Source organism: Glycine soja, chromosome 8 (assembly GCF_004193775.1).
Source record: "Glycine soja cultivar W05 chromosome 8, ASM419377v2, whole genome shotgun sequence".
Classification (NCBI taxonomy): domain Eukaryota; kingdom Viridiplantae; phylum Streptophyta; class Magnoliopsida; order Fabales; family Fabaceae; genus Glycine; species Glycine soja.
The window spans coordinates 46754354-46773707 of NC_041009.1; the positions used below are offsets into that span (position 1 = coordinate 46754354).

At 33.6% G+C, this 19354-nt stretch overlaps 3 protein-coding genes across 3 annotated transcripts; all 3 read right to left on the minus strand.

Annotated features, from left to right (window-relative positions):
• Positions 1-1683: 1683 nt before the first annotated feature.
• LOC114424250 (F-box/FBD/LRR-repeat protein At4g00160-like) lies at positions 1684-7977 on the minus strand. Its single transcript, XM_028391094.1, has 7 exons — positions 7021-7977; positions 6765-6914; positions 6378-6667; positions 6166-6245; positions 2505-3238; positions 2218-2364; positions 1684-2136 (listed from the first exon to the last, which is right to left on the minus strand). Exons 1-7 carry the CDS (start codon positions 7720-7722, stop codon positions 1855-1857), a joined length of 2385 nt encoding a protein of 794 aa, XP_028246895.1. The 5' UTR covers positions 7723-7977; the 3' UTR covers positions 1684-1854.
• Positions 7978-10687: 2710 nt separating this feature from the next.
• On the minus strand, positions 10688-11820 carry LOC114421037 (putative F-box/FBD/LRR-repeat protein At3g49480). Its single transcript, XM_028386805.1, has 3 exons — positions 11432-11820; positions 11189-11335; positions 10688-11090 (listed from the first exon to the last, which is right to left on the minus strand). Exons 1-3 carry the CDS (start codon positions 11561-11563, stop codon positions 10788-10790), a joined length of 582 nt encoding a protein of 193 aa, XP_028242606.1. The 5' UTR covers positions 11564-11820; the 3' UTR covers positions 10688-10787.
• A 4017-nt stretch (positions 11821-15837) lies between these two features.
• Positions 15838-18898, minus strand: LOC114423735 (1-aminocyclopropane-1-carboxylate oxidase homolog 12-like). The gene is made up of 3 exons (XM_028390599.1): positions 18232-18898; positions 17740-18061; positions 15838-16279 (listed from the first exon to the last, which is right to left on the minus strand). Exons 1-3 carry the CDS (start codon positions 18768-18770, stop codon positions 16019-16021), a joined length of 1122 nt encoding a protein of 373 aa, XP_028246400.1. The 5' UTR covers positions 18771-18898; the 3' UTR covers positions 15838-16018.
• Positions 18899-19354: the final 456 nt, after the last annotated feature.

The window sequence follows — 19354 nt, forward strand, 5'->3', positions numbered from 1 at the left end:
TAAACAAATAGAATTTGCTTATCAAAATAAGCAAAAATAACTTTTTTTTAAAGCAGAAATAGTTTAGACAAACATATTAAGAAAATATAAAACTGTTTATTTTATTAAAATAAATATTTTTTTAATAGAGTTAAAAAATTTTAACGGCAAAGATCTTTTGAGAATTAAAATATATAAAAAAACCTCTAGATTAAAAAATTAACTTATTAATTGTAAGGACTAAAAATAAATAAATTTAAAAACTATAAAAACTAAATAGCTAATTAAACTTATTTTAAATTACAGTCCACAATCACAATTTCACCTATAATATGGCGATTTTACAATTTTAAAGATTTACACGATGGCATTACAACTTAACAATCAACATATCAAGTACATTTTTACTCAATTATTTACAATTTATGTAGACAAAATGTAACTGTAATTCAAAACCATAATAGGAATTACAAAATTGTCACGTGCCAAGGATTGACCAGGGTTTGAGTTATGCACAGGAAACGAATTATAAACAGGGGAGATGGGAGGGCATCTAGAAATTAAGGTTTTGGCACCTTTGAGCTAGGAAGTTAGCAGACTCTCCGATTGACATGTGTTTCTATATATAAAGGAGTTAAGTTTAATCAAGGGTGATTTTTAATTGCAAGGAGCTAGACACCACCGTTTCTGTTTTAGTAATACATCATATATTACATTATCACAAAGTATACGCAATCACTCTAATCTGGTATACCATTACATCTATAGCTGTTTAGAACCATATAAGTGACTACATTTAAAGACAAGCTACCCAAAGATTTTATTCTGTTTTAGATAGAAACTAAGGCTAATAGTTATGTATTTAATAATTTAAAAATTTACAATTTTAAAAGGTGGCTTTTCGTTTTCAATCCCTGCAGAAGTAAGGGTTACATTTGGACAGTGCTATAATAATCCACTTATTACCACCTCCATCTTCAAATATGAAATTCTTTTAACTAACTCATATACTTTAAAAAATTATTTAATTTAATTAGTAACATTAAATTTATTAATATTTTGTATTTTTTTTTTCAAAATTATTGAGAGTCATCATCTCACTTTTTTTCATTTAACAACTTTCTATCAAATTTCTATCTAATTAATTAATCTAGGCTAGTCTCATTTTGTCCAATATCCTCATAAGAGAGATATGAAATTTCTCTTATAAAAAAATTAATGCAATAATCAACTTGAAAAAGTCTAATAAAACAATAAATTTTAAAACAAGAGTCTTATATTATGAATCCTCTGCAAGAGGGGTAAGGTAATGACAGTAAAACAGGACCCATTTCTCATAGACTCCCTTATTTCTACAACTCATTTAAAGAAACATTTTACTAAAGGAAAAATTCAGTTTGTCTTTTACTTTATTTGTACAATTCGAATTAAAACTATTAATCATTCATGATTCACCTTTCTTGTTGCTAGGTAGTACTAATTAGAGAAAACTTTTATACCTTCTCACAAAAACTGTACAGGCTGGATGCTGTGTATGATTTATCAGTCTTACTGTAACACTCGTTAGTTGAAATGTGAATACTAAACTAGCAATGTGGGAGCTGCATATTGGCATATGAATATAACTAAATATATATTTCCTTTTATGGACCAATTTGGTTGAGGCACAAACATGACAATAAGAGCTTGTTAGAGAGAAAAAACTTAAACAAGATTTACAACAACAAGAGCTTTTCTTTTATATATGCATTGTAGATTAAACTTGTGCATAGGACAAAGTTCAAGTCCTTCAAAACCCAACACTGGTGCATGAAGAACTAATCAAAAAGCATGCACGCCCACTAATTACTGCTACTTAGGAAAACCTATCCAATTTCATTCAAAGGAAAGTTCACAGGTAACTGAAATCCTTGGACAAGTTGATAACTTTTTAATCATTTGGAGTTTTGCCTCTGGATTTGAGGAAGTGGTACTACAAATGGTCAAGGCGCCTAAAACTCTTGCATTCTGCATAATATATCTTGCAAATTGAAGCTCACCTTCCTGTCCTTCATAATTTCTGACACAGCATCTTTTAAGTTTTGATGAAAGGCCTTTGGGAACAAATCGTGGATATACCCAATTTTCGTCCACACTTGTTTTGGTGAAACCATTTTCCTGTCAAGTCAACAATAAAGATAAACATAAAAGATTAAAAAAATCAACAAAAGACAGAAATCATCCTCAAACTCAACAAACCTTGTCAATTACAAGAATCTGAAGATTGGGGCATTGATGAAGCAATTTAATTAACCAATCCCAGTCATGGAACTGACAGATGAACTTAAGCTCCAAGTAGCTTAAATTGAAAAAAGTGTGATTCTTATCGAAAAATAAATTCCATGCCTGCATTCATTAGTCACACACACACACACACAAAAAAAAAGAACATTAGAACATGACATTTCCTAAATATTTGCAAATTGTAAAGATTTATTTTAATTAATTTAGCTAGCAATTTCAGGAAGCATCATGTTCATACTTACCACTTCAGTTCGAAGAAACTCCACATGATAAAACCCTGTCAAAGGAATATATATAAACGAATCAGAAATATCTGCTCTGACCAATTTTGGTAACCTTTTTAACTGCTCATCACTGGAAAAGTTAGTAACATGCAAAGATCTTATGAGCAAGTCCTCAAGAAGTGGACATGCAGACAGAATCTGAAGAAGCCATCTAAGTTCAAGGAAATGAACCCTTCTCAAGTGAAGTGCTTTAAGCGAAGGAAGATCAACAGGAGAAGAAGAAACACGGTTCACAGTTAAACCACTCAACTTGAGAACCACAAGGGTTGTGCTAGTGAGAATGCAACATGGCAAGTTGATGGTAGAAGGCAGAGAAAGTTCGAGACGCTGAACTTTGCGTTGAATTACGGTCGTAACCCATGTGTTGACCATTGAAGTGTCACAAAGTGAAGACATGCATGCAAGGTAAAACCTTTGGATGGGTTGTGCCACATCTCGCGAGAGCATAACTGTGTAGACCAATTGAAGAAAACGAAAATAGGTGTCTTTGTTTTGCAGATAGCATTGGTCGTTGAAGCGAAGAGTGGAGACTGAGAGCCACAGAGGGCTCCACCTCTTAGACAGAAGACTTGTAGTGGCAATAGCTTCTTTGGTCGGCAAAAAGGAGAGAATGTGACACAGTAGTGTGTCTGGCAAAGAGCTAATCCTATCCACCATTGGAGACATTTTATGCTTGCACTTTCTGTTGTTTTCTCATCTACATCTCATTTTATGATCATAAAGATAGCATTACTCACCGGAGTTGCGACTTCCTATACTACTATTGGCTGACACGCGTACTCATAAAGAGGAAATGAGTAAATCATGTAACTGTGTTTAATGGTGTTATTACGGTTAACGTAAAGAATTTCTATTTCTATACGTGAATCAATAGGAGATTATTAATAAATAAAAACAAAAATAAAAGTATTTTAAAGCATGATTTCTTCTCGTTGAAATCATTTTTCAAAAGATAATTTATCAATTACGGTAATCTTTTTTAAAATTTATCCATTTTGATAATTTATGAAAAAAATTAATCCGTTTTAATAAATATCCGTTGATCGACTTTTATTTTCAATGAAACTTCTGTCTTGTAAGTGTTAATGATATTGAAGTTCACGTTCATACAGTTTGATCGCAAGATTATTTTATATCTCTGCAATGAATATGAGAAAGATATCTTATTTTCTAAATATTATATCGGGAGAATGTGCAGCAACCCTCGTGTATCTATGCAGGTCAAATGTCATAGACTTCTTTATGTGAAAGATTGGCAATTAATGTAAATGGTATGCAAGTCCTGAGAGAGGTTTCACAACATCATCAAATGTCAACTGTCTTAGTGCGTTCCTTTTAGAGGTGTGCACACTAATTCATGATGCCTCTCATCTTTTAAATGAAGTTTTCGTGAATTGAAACATGTTTCTACATATGAACTTATTGTTGTGAGGCAGTTAGTTAGAAATCAGCGTGTTGGAGCTCATTATGGCTTTATCTAGCATAATTGTTTGTTTGTTGTGTGAAGTGTGCTTCTGCTTTAAATTTAATCTGGAATGATCTCTTTATCTTGACCTGAGTTTTTTCTTTGGTCATACATAGATACAACTTTTCTGCCTTGAAAAAATAAAATAACAATTAGAGAGCAAAAAATGAATTTAGCAGAAGAAACAAAATAGTTTGAGTGAGTTTGGTTTAAGGTGAGAGGAGAGAAATAAGACAATTTTTATATTTTTTATGTGGGACTTATATCTTTTACACTTTACTTTTAATTCAGAAAAATTTCTTCTATTTCCACTCTATAAATCAAACACACCATGAGTACTACGCTAAGCTGAGTAGTCGGTGTGAGAGATCTAAGAGCTCATATTGAGGAAAAAATAGATAGTAGGTTCCAAACCTTCCTACTAACTTTTGTAACAAACCGATATAAAAAAAACAAAGAAACCAGGATTGCTTGGATCCCACAAGTGAATAAAAAGTTGGATCTACATTAGATCTCACCTGAATCACTCCATCTATCCTCCCGAGAAATAATAATTTTGGTTTCAAACAGGAGAAATATGTCATGCTAACATGCCTTGGATGATCCACATCTTAGGGTCAAGCATCGATGAGCATATTAAACTATCCATGTGATTGAAAGTCCTTACAGTCCAAGCACAACGACACAGTTATCAGGGGCATGCTCTACCACTAAGCTAATAGCCCGTTGTCGTGCGGGCTTCCTACCGGGGCTTGCTATGCCAAAAGCAAGAGAAATCTCATTCCTCTATTTTCTTTTTTCACCCCATCCATGTCGCCACAAATAATTTCAAACCAAATGATTTTCAAACTGATCTGGAAACACATTTTCTAAATCCTTAAGACATAAATAGATCCACAGGCATGCAAGAAATAATTTGTTGATATACCAAACAGATCTGCACTTTGGACAATAATTCTTGATTTGGTGTTGGCTACCAGAGAAAATGTAAGGAGATGATGGATGATTTATCACTCAGACCTCAATAAATGTAAGGATTCTTCTACATACTTCAATTTCAGTTGCCATTCATGTTATAACAAGGGTTGAACAAAGATGTTCAGCCAATTTGACATATATGATCAGTAAGACAGTAACGCACCTGACACCCCCCCCAACACACACACACACATTCATGAGGCATGCATGGATCTCAGAGTATGAACTCAAAGGATACACCAATCAACCACTAAGTTACATGAAAGACAAACTCTAAGCATAAAAATATCAAATAAGAGTGTGTTTATGCTCAACTTTAATAAGCGGTGTAATCAAGTCAAGCCAAGCTCAAATTCCAGAGTTCATCTTAATTCTTATAGAAGATGTAATCAAAGTCAAACTTAGCAGGCCTTTTCAGGCTTAGAAGGCCAGGATCAGTTCAAGCCTTCTCAAACTCAAGGCTGTGTCTATCAAAGAAGCTCTAAATGTGATTGAAGCTTAATTTAAAAATGCAAGATATTTATACAAGTAAAATTTTATACAAATGTAACAAACATGTATGCATACATATAGTTTTACAGTATATTTCATCAAAGCTTTATATCCCTAACAAGACAGACATGAGCACCTGAGCACAAGCTCAATTTAAACTTGAATTTGACACAATCAAGCATTAAGTCAAACTAAAAATTTATTGAGCCATGTCTACTCAGCTGTCCAATAGCTTAATTTGATAGCCACCAGTAAAGAATACGTCAAGTCCATGCCAGGGGCTTACCTTATTTCTGAGTGCAATCATCCCAAAATTATATGAATTTCTTGAATGGCATGTCTCCTTTCTATTCAGTTGGTATATGCACACAACATTATACCCATTTCTCCTTTCCAAAACACACTAAGCTTGTTTGTCCAGTGGCCAAGCATCATGCAAGCAGTTGGCACAAGTATTTGATATGTTGTTACAATGCAGCCTTACTATAAGACTCAACTTATAATTTATAATTTACCCCTAAACCTGGTGGTGGCTTTCCATTACACCAAAATTTAAAGAAACAATTCCACACAATGTACAAGATTATAAGCATCATGCAAGCAGTTAGCACAAGTATTTGATACGTTGTTGCAATTCAGCCTTACTATAAGACTCAACTTATAATTTATAATTTACCCCCAAACCTGGTGGTGGCTTTCCATTACACCAAAATTTAAAGAAACAATTCCACACAATGTACAAAGTTTGATTGAACTTACAAATACTAATGGTAAAAAAAACACAAAGGTTATAGGTTAATTTGATAATCAAAACAATCATATGTAATTATCCTTTAAGGTTACTAATGAGAGAAGATGAACATCAATGAACTATTTGCAAATACCCAAATCTAAACTATTTAAATGATTTAAATGAAAGTTTACAAATTCTAGAACGCCTTGGGCACAAGGATAACTTTTTTAACATATTAAACTTCTGCTGTCGACTTGCATAAGTGGAGATTTTCATGGTACGTAAATGCCTTGCATTCCGCATAATATATCTTGCAAACCGAAGCTCACCTTTTGAGCCTCCATAACATCTGATAAAACATGTTTTAAGGTGTAATGAAATGGATGAAGGGACAGATCGTGGGAATGGCCAATCTGCTCCTTCATCGTCTCTAGTAGTCATGTCAATACTCCCCTGTTAACAACAATTATAAAACAAAATTAATACAAATTAGGTAAAGAAAAAGGTAAAAGCAGAAATCATCTTTAAATGTTAATTCAACTCATCAAACCATGTCAATGTCAAGAATTTGAAGATTGGGGCAACGCTGGATCACTTCTAACACATCAACCCAATCCCTAGTACACTCCGAATAGCCCAATTCGAGGTGTGTTAAATTTTGAAACTCGGGAATCAAGTTGGCTTCCTCTTTGTGCTCCATCTGGTATCACAGCAACAAAACATCAGAAACCCCTTTTTTCCTTAAAAATCAAAAGCAACAACAACAACAACAACAAAAAATCTCATACTCAGTAGTACTACAGTACCCAATCTATGCGCAGAAACTGAACATTATTAACAACTTCCAACGGAACATGGCCAAACGCAATGGTGGCTCTAAGCAACTTGGGCAATCTTTCAAACCTTGCTTCAGGGCCACTAAAATACATATGGCCAACAAACAAGTACTCGAGATTCGGACTCCCGCGAAGAAGCTCGGCCATATCCCTACGCTCCAGTATAAATGATTGCAAATGCAGGGTTGTTAGTAAGGGAAGATCAACGGATTTAAAATCCAACGGAAAAGGGTTCCTATTCAAGCCCCCAATGAGTTTGAGCACAACAAGGGTTTTGCAGCTGAAAAGCGCAGAGGGCAACACCATCTTAGTCAAAGGAGTGAGACTGAGGCAGAGGTTTTCGACTCTTCGCTGCAATGCGGCACTGACCCAGGCGATGACGTTGACAGGGTTGCAAAGGAAAGAGCGAGAAACGAGGTGGAATCTTCGGAAGGGTTGGTCCATGTCACGGGAGAGGGTGAATGCGTACACCGACTGAACGAAGCGTGCATGGGTCTCTATGTCGTTGTTGTTGTCCATGAGGCTTTCTTCGAAGTGGAGAGCGGGAACTGAGCGCCAGAGAGCCTTCCATCTTTTCGAGAGAATGCTTGTGACGATTGACTGTTTTGTGGGGAGGAAAGAGAGGATGTGGCAAAGTACTGCATCTGGCAAATTACTGATTCTATCTTCCATCACTTGGAATCAAGGAATCGGAATAAGGTTAATTGCAGAGAAGATGTGTTGCAACACCTGCTATGGTAAAGAGGTCTGATCCTATCGCTGATCGTTTGATGCTAAGGGAAACAAGAATGTAATTTTATTGGCAGAATCAATCTCCCCGGACAAACATAAACCCTAACCCTAGAAACCCCTGTCCTGCATTTCTTGTTCGAATAGGAGGACCTCCGGGACTTGGTACCTCAATCAAACCAATTCTATCCATTTTTATTTTTATTTTTTCGTGTACCGTTTCTTGAGTTTATTTTAAACAAACAATTTCTAAAATGTTTTCAAAAACATATATATTTATTTTAGGCTTAAATATAATCTTAGTCTCTTATTTTAAAATAAACATATTTAATCTTTCACTTTTTGATAAAATTTATAATTTTAGTCACTTCCATCAAGAGATTATATTTAGTTGATTTAAATTAAACAAATAATCTTATATCATATTATTAAATTTAATTTATATCAAATTAATTTCTTATTAATCAACATTTTTTGAATTTGATGAAATGATAAAATTTGCAAATTTTATGTAACTGAAGAATGAAACTTTCTATTTTAAAAAAGAGAATTAAAATTACAGATTATTTTTTTATTTTAGTTCTTATAAGTTGTTGCTTTTTCAAGTTTGGTCCATGATTTTAATTTTTCATCCATAGTCCTCATAAATTGGCTCTTACATGAATCAAAATTTAGAAAAATATAAACTTATATGAATTAAAAATGAATAAAATATTTTATAAGGATAAAAAATTTAAAAGATCCAAACTTATAAAAATTAAAATTAAAAAAATAAACTTATAATGAACAAAAATGAAAAATTGTTAATTTATAAAGATAAAAAATATATTTAAATTTTTAAAAAAATATGAAGATTAAATATCTTTATTTTAAAATAAGAGATCATAATTACATTTTTTTTTTAAAAAAAAATAAGAAAACCAAAATTATATTTAACCTTTATTTTATAAATTCTTTGGAAAATATATTGCTTAATTACCGATTTGATCCTAAATATTTTAAAATGCTGGTCCCTAAATTCTTTAGAACAGTGAATTCATCAACTGAGGATTTCATAGAGCCTTTAGAGATATTTCCAGAGAGAGTGGTTGCTGCAGATATCAACTGAGTGGCAGCCAAGAAGATGATGCTTGTATCTTGAAAACGACTGTTGTTTCTAGCAAACCATATCGCCCAAATAGTATTAGCTATGGAAGCCAAGGTGACATCCTGCAACTGGCTGCTAGAGAAAGATTCACAGCAAGAAAGAACAGTATGCATAGAAGATAAATTAATGCAACATTGAAGCTTGCTGGAAAGCCAAGCCAAGCCAAGCCCAAAGATTTTTCGCAAAAGCACGATCAAAAACGAGGTGATGGGTGGTTTCAAAAGTGGAGCAGCAAAGGCTACACCAAGAGATGACAGTGCAACCCCTCTTAATACGATTTTCATCATTAGGCATTCGGTTATGAAAAATCCTCCACGTGAGAAAGGACTAAGAAGGGGGAAGGGCAGCACTCCAAATCTTGGAACCCCGTGAAGCATTATATCAAATAAGAGCACATTATATTCATTTCCAATGAGTGGTAGGATCAACCTGATCCAAACTCAAATTCCAGATTTCAAAACTAAGCCAAGATTTTCAAGCTTTAGAAGGCTATTCTCAGCTCAAGCTTCCACCATCCATATATAGGCTGGGCTTCATTCAACTCAATAAGCCTTTCAAATAAGCTCGATACTTGATTGAAGCATCATTTGAAAATGCAACTAAGATTTTTATACAAAGTAAAATTTTATATAAAACATGTTTATATACAACTTCGTAGTATATTCAGTGACAGTCAAAGTCCAATATTACTAACAAGTCAAGCACATGGCACTTGAATACATGCACAGCTTGAATTGAACATACCCTAGCATTGAGTCACATACTCACATTAAGATTTTATTGAACCAAGTCCCCTAGGCAGGCAAATAGTTTAATTTGATTGCCAGCAGTAACTGTAAGGCATTTTATGGTATATAGGAGACAATAACAGTTCATGTAAGAAGGATAACAGTAAGATTACCCCAATTCCACAGCAAGGGATTACCTTATTTTATGATTGCTATCATCCCAAAATTATATGGATTTTTTAATGGAATGTCTGATTAATCAAACTAATTATAAGAAAGCATAAAGGACAAAAATATTAGTACACTTTTTTGAAGAGAAAGCTACCAAATATCCTTCTAAATTTCTAATGACAATTGGATGAGCAGTTGGAGAAACAACTAGTTGGAGTACTGGTGACTAGTGAACAATTAACAGAGAAAAAAATTAAAGAATTATAACTAAAGGGTTTACATACTGTATCCCAAGTGGATCTAAGTAAATCGCAGGAAATTACAGAACCCACAAAACCAGCATAAGTCATAGAAAAAAGAGACAATAGAATATACTATTGGGAAAGAAATTAAGACAAGAAAATCTGAGTCAGAGGTGGAGACCAGACTAACAACACACTTGTTTCCCAATAAAAACATCTTACCCTTTCTATTCAGTTGCTATATGTACACAATGTTATACTTATTTTTCCTTTCCCCGATACACTGGGGTTTGTTTGATTAGTAGCCAAGAATCAAACAAGCAGTTAGCACAAGCCTCAATTGCCGTGCTTGGTATGCTGTTAGGATTCAACATTACTATAGGACTCACTTTCTGAAGCTATTTAAGAATTACAACGATCTGGTTGAACTTCTAATAGCATGTTTGTCATATTCAAATTTCGACCGAAATTAAATTCTTACATAAGATTATTTAATCTTTCCAAAAAGAAAGGAATGAACCACCCTTCACTGTATAGATATTACTGTACGAGTAAAGCAAACAGGTACAAATTTGATCTTTGGGTGTGGGAGCAATCTTATGCTGGAGAGAGAAAAAAAATGACAAACATTATAGACATTAATTTATAATTTACCCTGAAACCGGGTGACTTTACGTCAATATCCTAGAGGTTACTAATGTAAACATGGACAATAAGGAACTATTTGCAACCGCTCAAATCTAAACTATTCAAATGAAAGTTTACAAGTTGCAGATCCCTTGTGCATAAGGATATAATTTCTATCATTATACGCTTCTCCGCTTCATTTGAACTAGTGTTAGTGCAGATGGTCATGGTCTGCAAATGACTTGCATTCTGCATAATATTTCTTGCAAATTGAAACTCGTCATTTGAGCCTACATAATTGGTAAGACGGCATTTTTTAAGCTGCAATGAAATGCAGCCAGGGACAGATTGTGGATACGACCAGTCTTCTGCCCCCTCATCATCAGCGCATAATTCCTGATCCTCCCGTTAACATGTATAAAATAAAATTAATACTACTACATGAAGAAAAGATTAAAATAGAAATCATGTTTAAAAGGTTTAACTCATCAAACCTGATCAATGACAGCAATTTCAATCTTGGGACACTGCTCAAGTACTTTTAACAACTTAAGCCGCTCGCAGGCACGTTCCAAATCCAAATAGCCAAATTCAATGTGAGTTAAATTTTGAAATTCAGGAACGTAGGCTTCGTGATGAATCTGCAAAGGATACATCAAAAGCAACAAATTATCAGAATCCCCCCCCCCCCCCCTTTTTTCCTTTAAAAACAGAAAGTGATGACAAAGAAATCTCACACTTCTTATCCAATCTATGTGCAGAAACTCAACATTGCTAAAAACTTCGAATGGAACCACAACCGCAGTTCTATGGATACGGGCTCTGACCAACTTGCGCAATGTTTTAAACTCTGCTTGAATTCCTCTCATATCATCTTCAATTTCATCATAAAATTCATCGCCACGTTCATTCGTAAATGCAGAAACCGAGCAAAATGCGTGGGTTTCAAGAAATTGAGGGAATTCAAATGCAAGATTCTAAGTAAAGGCAAACGAACAGAATAGCGAATTTTCACGTAAAGCTCTAATCTTGAGAGCCACAAGGGTTTCGCATCTAAGGAAGGCAGAATACGGGGTTTATATGTCTAGGCTGCAAAGTCCGCAGATAAATACACTATCACATATCATAATTTGTTTCATTCTCATATTGTATGCATTCCTATTTCATTTTCAAAAAATAAAAAAAATAGTGAAAAAGCAAATAAAAAAAGAGCCAAAGTAAATTAAATAAAAGCGTAAAAGGGAAAACATAAACTTAGAAATCTGCAGGTTAGCCTACAAACCTACGGATTAAGCGCGTGAAGTCAGCGAGTTTTAAGGGTCATGCACAAAAATTTGTTATAATTTCTCGGATAAACTTAGAAATCTGCGTGTTACGAATTTTTTTAACTTTTTTTTTTCAAAAATATGTTTTAAGAATTATTTTTAAATTATTAACACAACTTCTAACCAATTAAATTAATACATTAATTATATTATATAATAATTAATATTGTTATATATAACACTAAAATTTTTAATATATATTTAATATACATGTAAAGTCAGATAATAAATTTTATGATAATTAATTTTAATCTAATAATTAATTTGTTTATATATATTAATTTTTATAAAATTTATGATTTTTATTTAAAATTTATATATGTAAAAGAAATATATGAGATGAAAATCAATTTTAAGTTTAATTAAAAAAAATATTGACTGAAGTATTAATTAAGATATTAAAAACATCAGGAGCTAAACTAAGACCAGTCAATTTATTAATTAGGATATTAAAAAGATGAGAAAATAAACATAAAAATTAAATATTTATTAAAAATTAAAAATATATTTAAGTTTACTATTTTTATTTTTATGTGGTGGGATCTATGTGCCAGTGGGGAACGAATCTTTTTTAGTCCACGCTATATTGTCATCCTTATTTATTCTCTTTTCAACGTTTTCATATTTTTCAGCATCTATTCTCGCTCTCTTCTTTCTTTCGATCAGGTAGGAACTTTTTTCATTCTGTTATTTCTTTCTTCTATTTTGCTCTTTTCTCCGATTTTTGTTTCAATTCGTTAATTGTATTTTTTATTTCCCCCGATTTTGATATTTTAGGGTTTCCCCTCGTCTCCGGGCTCGTTTCGTTCTCGAATAATCGATCTACGATAATGACTCATATCCTTTGATCCGTTGAAATTTTACTGCTAATTTTTCACAAATTGTCGTTAATTTAGGGATTGGGTTGACTTTCTGTTAGAAAATTCGAGGAAAAAAATAAATCACATTTCACCCTCCGCTACCCCCATTTGTTGATCTTTTTGGTTTTACCGCAATTAATAGTTTCATTCAGTTTGGATCCATGGAAACAAACACAAGAATAACACAATTTTAATAATTTTACCTTTTTTTGTCCTTTTCTTTTCAAATTTTGTTTCCTTTGCCACAATACAGACCGGGTATTCGTGGTTTGGTTTGTTAAGCCGTTTTGTTTGTTATTGTTTTCAATTAACTCTAAAGCGCACGCGGTAGCCAGAGGGATCGTGATCGCGAAAGGGCTCAGGCTAGAACTGGTGCTAAAGGCAAGCAGAAAGATGATGGATTGACCCCTGAACAGCGCAGGGAAAGGTTGGGTTGTTGTGATTTACCACACATACTTTGCAATCTCATTTTTTTTTTAAATTAATTGTGTGTAACGTTGATTTGTGGTGAAATGTTGTATTTCTTCGTGGGCAGAGATGCAAAGGCGCTGCAGGAGAAGGCCGCAAAGAAAGCGGCACAGGGTGCAGGAGGGAATAATGCAGCTGGAAGCAAAAAATAGGCAATAATTCAATGAGTAGTTTGAGTTTGCCGTTTGTTGATTGTGGACATGGAATTTGTGGAAATTTTATGTTGCATTATTCATGGAGTATGATGTGTTTATTAATGTAACTTGCGACGGAAGAACAAATAAGTTGTGCTTCTTTGAAAGATGTTGTCGCTGGGGGCAGAATCAATAACTTGTATCTTTGTTTGGAATAATAGTATTTGGCAATTATATTGTGTTCTCTCCCCTCTCTTATTGTCTGAATTGCTGTTGCTACTTTTTTGATGACTCATTGTGTGCCAAACACAGTTCTTTGAATCAGCAATGTTTAATTTTATAATGTGAAGCTGTTCATATGAAAATTGTTTTGTGGTTGATTGTGAAGATGGAATTATTTGTATTGCATATTCTGATTAGGGTTTCTGGTTTATTTTCATATATCTGTATAATAGTTTGCACCTTAGCAGTATAGTGGCCAGTAGAGGTTTTGCATTGCAGTGTGTTTTTGAATAGCCTCTGTTTGGGAGTGTTTTGCAAAGAAGGATTATTTGGTAGCTAGGGTGTAGAAATGACACTCTAGCAAGACCCAAGAGTTTGGTAGGAGTGGGAACCCATGTGCCTATAAGATACTTTTTGCATGTTATCTGGAGGTGATATTGGTAGTAATTTGGGCAATACTTGTTAATTCATGCTTAAATAATACTTAAAAAATCTCAAAATATGTTTCTCTTAATAAGTTTAAAGCTTTTAGCAGAGATTTTGGGGGATGTTTGATCCTTTCTCTTCACATACATTTGATGGTTGATCAAGTGAAATCTCTATATTGATAAGGACAAAACTTGATGTAGTTTGATAGATATTCTTGCTGCTGTTCGCCAATTAGAATTGGAATTTTACCTTGGTTATCCATGTAATGAATTTTTTCATTGAATGCACATGCAGATTACCAAAGTGAAACCAATTCTAATTGGAGAACAATATCAAAAAGACAAAAACACTTATGGAACTGAATATAAGTTTTGTCTGATAAATAATTGGGATGGTATTAGTGGTGTTTTTAAGCAAAAAAATAGCAGTTTTATGCCGAGAATCCACTAAAAAATCAGCAATTGTGCTCTGCAGTAATGACTCAAGTTTACTGCAGAAAGATGTAGGTGTTTTTACTTGGATTCTTGTTGAATTTCGTTGCTGATGCATAATTTGACTGCTATTTTTTAGCCTTTAATGCTAAAATTTGCATTAGGATCCTTAAACTATGATGAGAAGAAAATGAATCTGGGTTGTTCTGTTATACGTCAATAGAACATTAAGTGAAACATAGTTATTCTCATGAAATTTTAGCTGAAGAGTGAAGACTTTAGGAACCTTGCTTATTGATTTGGATAGAAAATCAAATAGCTCTTCTAGAATTCTGTTTTGAAATTGTCTTATAAGTGCTGTTTACATGAAATATTTATGGTCCATTGACAATTTTGCTAAACAACAGAAAAAGTGATTATATTGGATGAAAATCAAGTCAAGCTCAACATGTTTGAATTAATGTTGTAAATTATTGAAGTATCTCGCGACTATTTTGCTAAATGAAGGTTCTATTATCTGTCATGAATGATTGATATTGGGAACGTTATTTGAAATAATGTTCATGGAAAATTAAAATTGATTATGGTTATTTAGGGATCAAGCTGTTAATTTATGATATGCCATGAATGAGAAATCCGAGTTACCCACCCCACAATGATGTTTCATTTCTGATTCTTGGAACCATGTGAATAAAAATCAAAGCTAAAAAAAAGCAGCAAATCCCATCGCTATTGTTAACATAATGCGGGTTCACGGGGTGGACATGAATGGATATTTTAGCAAGCGGGCCGGGTAGCAATTAGGCACTACTAGTGTCCGTCGTCATTCCTAACCAGAACCCTTCTCTCGGAGAAGGGGAAGATCATGTGCTGCAATTCGCAAAGATGCAGATCCCATCGCTAGTTTTGAACATAATTGGCTGTTAACCAATTTGCAAATTGGGAAAATTGTTTAGGATTAGTAAACACCATTAGCAGAGCACCTAAATTTTGTACTACAATTTGTGGAATATTTTAAGTTGGAAAATTAGGCATGCCATAAGGCTTAATATGAGCAGAAGTTCTTGGATTATAACTTCTTTGCCCACTATTTGCAATTGCCATCATTATTCAATAACATAATTTCAATAGACACGAACTACGTAAGACTAAGAGGTCCCATTGTGTGTGCCAAGTTGTTATTGGAAATTACCCATTGTTAACACGAATTAAGAGTGCTTTCCCTAGAATCTGTTCAACACTGGTTAAAAAAAATAAAATTCTTCACCAACACACGTAAAGTATAAAGTTATTCTTTTGGAAAATGTGAACATAGATAATTCATTTATTTTCAATCTGGAGAACTTGTTGCTTCTGTTTATACAAAGGTCATTCTGGAAAACTAGAAAGTGGCTTCTTATTTAGATGAATTACAGCCAGATCCAAGAGAATTAAGAGTGCTTTCCCATGTTTGATTCACACCCTGAAGGGGTCCAAAGAAGAATTTCCATCAAGGCCCTTTGCATAATAATATGCCAAAAACTCTTTCAAGGTTGTGTCTCTGTAGATTGGTGGGTTTTCTTCTGAAAGCAGTTCCTTAATTGGACCATACACCTTTGATGTACCCTCAACTGGGTCATGTGAATTTACAAAGAAGCTTGCTACAGATATTCTTGGGCCTGTGTTTTGTGATAAGACACGGTGATACACACTAACAAACTTGTCATTTGTGATAAGCTGCACCAGTATGAAACAAATTGATTAATGCTATTCTCACAAAATGTGTCCACGAAGAAGCAATCAAAATGATTTTGCTTTCACTGAATTCAGGTGTTTAATAAAAAAAAAGGTTATGGAGGATCAAAACACAACAACAGAATGGGTTTATCAATTTTAAGGTTTAAGTTTAGTCATATATGGTCACACTAAATTGTAGCAAGAATTGATGGCAGAAATATCAAATCTTTATCATGGCATTTGCAATCCATTGCTATCTCAAAGAACACATGAAATCACAGTTTTATGGAGAATCGTAACTTCAAATGAATACTAAATTACTAATACATTAATGAAGTTCAGAGAATTGATGGAAAAACAAAAAAAGGAACACAGCGCATATGCTGGTATGCACAAATTTTAGATATACAGTGACACATGGTTATATTGAGAACCTTGTACTCAATTCTCTTTTGGTACACATTAGGTTTCCTCTATTGTCATTTTATTATAAACAAATATGAATTTTACAGTATTTGGATAGATAACTATTCCCCCCACTTTCATAGTTTTGTAGTTTCTGTTTCATCGCTATGCTTTGTTAACGTGAAAACAATTATGACAAGAAATATCAGAAATATATAATTAAATACGTATCAGTAAAAGATATGATTGGATATATGGATAAAGTATATAAACCTCATAGAAAGTCTGCCACTATTTTCTATACAAGCAAATAAAGCAAAATGGTGATAGATATTCAGTTGTAGCTATCAAAACAAAAGAGTCCATTGGATTAACGTTGAACCTAATAATTTAAGGGGTTCATATTAAACTGTAAAAGTCAGAAAAGAGTGTTTGATTGAGATACTTTGAACCATTGCAAGCCATAGCTAGGAAAAACATATTTTACAACACCTTCAACTCCAAGGCTCCAACACTAACAATAGCGTTGCCCAGTTGTCCTATTAGGGAGATCGATTACATTGCTCACACACACTGGTGGGCTCAATGAAAACCAATTTTTCGTGATTATTCATCATGAGATTCTTTTTAATAATTTCTTCCAATGTCTTTACTCTCTTTACTCCTTTTTACAGGGATACAAATCATGCAGCAATCCACTTTCTTAATCAGTGACTCCAATAACTTTCTTTGCACATGTGTAAATCATTTTAACTATTTTTTTTTTCATCTTTTCTTTGATAAGCGTCACACCAATATCTTTGATAGGTGCCAACGCAATTTTCTATAAAGCCATATTTTACCCGTTTGATGATTTCAGTCAACCTTTCCCAACCAGATTTTTCTTTCCCATGCCTTATGCAAAATTTGTACGATTATGAGCCAAACCAAAATAATAAAACCTATTATTAAATTTTATTGCATGTTTTTCTATTGTTTCTGCATTCTTAATGAGAATAACCTATAAAATGCATGCGAACTTCTAAAATTTGACAATAATAACATCATATTTGTACCTGTAGAAGATCTCCTATGTTTACAACCAGAGCTCCATGTACAGGAGGAACATTGACCCATTGATTCTGATGAAGAACTTGAAGACCACCAAGTTGGTCTTGTAAAAGTAAAGTCATGAAGTTACTATCTGTGTGCTTGGTAGTGCCCATAGTTAATTCAGGTTCAGGGCATGCTGGATAGTAGTGACCCAAAATAAAAAGTCCCTCAGCACAATTCAATTCTTTAAGGTAAGAAGGATTAAGTCCCAAAGCCTCTGACAATAACTCAAACATTGTAAAACCCAAATCCCTTATTTTCTTTGAATATTCAATGACAATGTCCCTGCAAAAACGTAATCAACTCATCATGCATGGATAAATAATAAAACTAGTCATGACCCGTAACTGAAATATTTAGCCTCTGACAATAACTCAAACAATGATTTCTAATTAGTTAACAATCAAAATTGTAAAAATCTTTAGACGGATAGTTTATCAAAATTAAACTCTTACCTGCATACAGATGGTATTTCTTCAGGCTTGGCTGGATCAGGAGCAACACCAAAACCAAATGTATCTCTCCAATTAACAGGTTGGTCACTGTACAAGCTAATGTTGGAGTAATACAAAACTTTTTTCTTCAAATCTCGAGTATAGAACTCTTTCCTTACCTCAGCATCTTGTTCATGAAATCTACGAATTCCATCAATCAACTCATCCAAGACACTGATTGGAATTCCATGATTAATCACCTGGAAAAATCCCCACTCATGGCATGCACTTCGAATTTTGCCCATTACTTGTGTATGCAGAGCTGGATTAGAGTGTATGTCCTTGAGGTCTATGATGGGGATACTCAACTTGGTGTGACTAGGTGAGGTTTCAATGACATCCAGCTTGCCAGCATGAAACATGCGAGGAATCTTCGTCACTCCGGACTCTACAAGACCTCTAACACCAGCTTTTGAATCATCAAAGGCTTTCTTTTCAGCTTTCCTATCATAAGTGGAATCAATGGTTTCCCCTAACTGGTTTGTGTTTGTGACTACCATGTTCAGAGAAAACAAGCAGAAATGCAGTGGCTACCTCAAACACAAGTTGTAGTATTGATGAAGAGTGTGGATTATATAACTAAATCCAAATGGTAGTCAATGAGGTAAAAATAAACTTATGTGACGGCATTCCACGTTCCACACGCAACCCAAGGTATAAATATATTTTTTCTGTTTACCAAAGCAAAAGCAAGATATCTTTTTTAATTTGGTGAAAGGGGCAGAATAATAATAGAAATAGTTGTGATCCCAATTTTTTTAAAGGCAGAATAAAAACGTGACTGTTTTCATGGCATGTATGATAAGTCAAACAATTATATTAATGCCAAGGAGATAAGAATCATGTCGAGTTCGTAATTGCTTTTGGTATTTCATAGTTAGTGAATCAAGACTAATTCTATTGTTGAAACCTTTCCAACACCCCCCTTCCTGGCCAGATCCAGAGTATCGACAATGTGGGTGCTTCAATAATGAATTTAAAATTGACTTTGATATTATTTTAAAATATTTTAGAATTTGAACTTAAAACCATTAAATCTCACAAAATCAAAGTGAGGATGATATGAAGCTTATAACTTTGGCAA

Bases quoted from the DNA above. Each gene is read 5' to 3' on its own strand.
- LOC114423735 (XM_028390599.1), bottom strand. From the start codon at position 18,770: ATGGTAGTCACAAACACAAACCAGTTAGGGGAAACCATTGATTCCACT. The intron at 18,062-18,231 runs GTAAGAGTTTAA...ACGTTTTTGCAG, and splicing joins GAAATACCATCTGTATGCAG to GGACATTGTCATTGAATATT. The intron at 16,280-17,739 runs GTACAAATATGA...ATACTGGTGCAG, and splicing joins ACATAGGAGATCTTCTACAG to CTTATCACAAATGACAAGTT.
- LOC114424250 (XM_028391094.1), bottom strand. From the start codon at position 7,722: ATGGAAGATAGAATCAGTAATTTGCCAGATGCAGTACTTTGCCACATC. The intron at 6,915-7,020 runs GTACTGTAGTAC...CTGTGATACCAG, and splicing joins AGTTTCTGCGCATAGATTGG to ATGGAGCACAAAGAGGAAGC. The intron at 6,668-6,764 runs GTTTGATGAGTT...TGTTGTTAACAG, and splicing joins AAATTCTTGACATTGACATG to GGGAGTATTGACATGACTAC.
- LOC114421037 (XM_028386805.1), bottom strand. From the start codon at position 11,563: ATGAGAGGAATTCAAGCAGAGTTTAAAACATTGCGCAAGTTGGTCAGA. The intron at 11,336-11,431 runs GTGAGATTTCTT...TATCCTTTGCAG, and splicing joins ACATAGATTGGATAAGAAGT to ATTCATCACGAAGCCTACGT. The intron at 11,091-11,188 runs GTTTGATGAGTT...CGGGAGGATCAG, and splicing joins AAATTGCTGTCATTGATCAG to GAATTATGCGCTGATGATGA.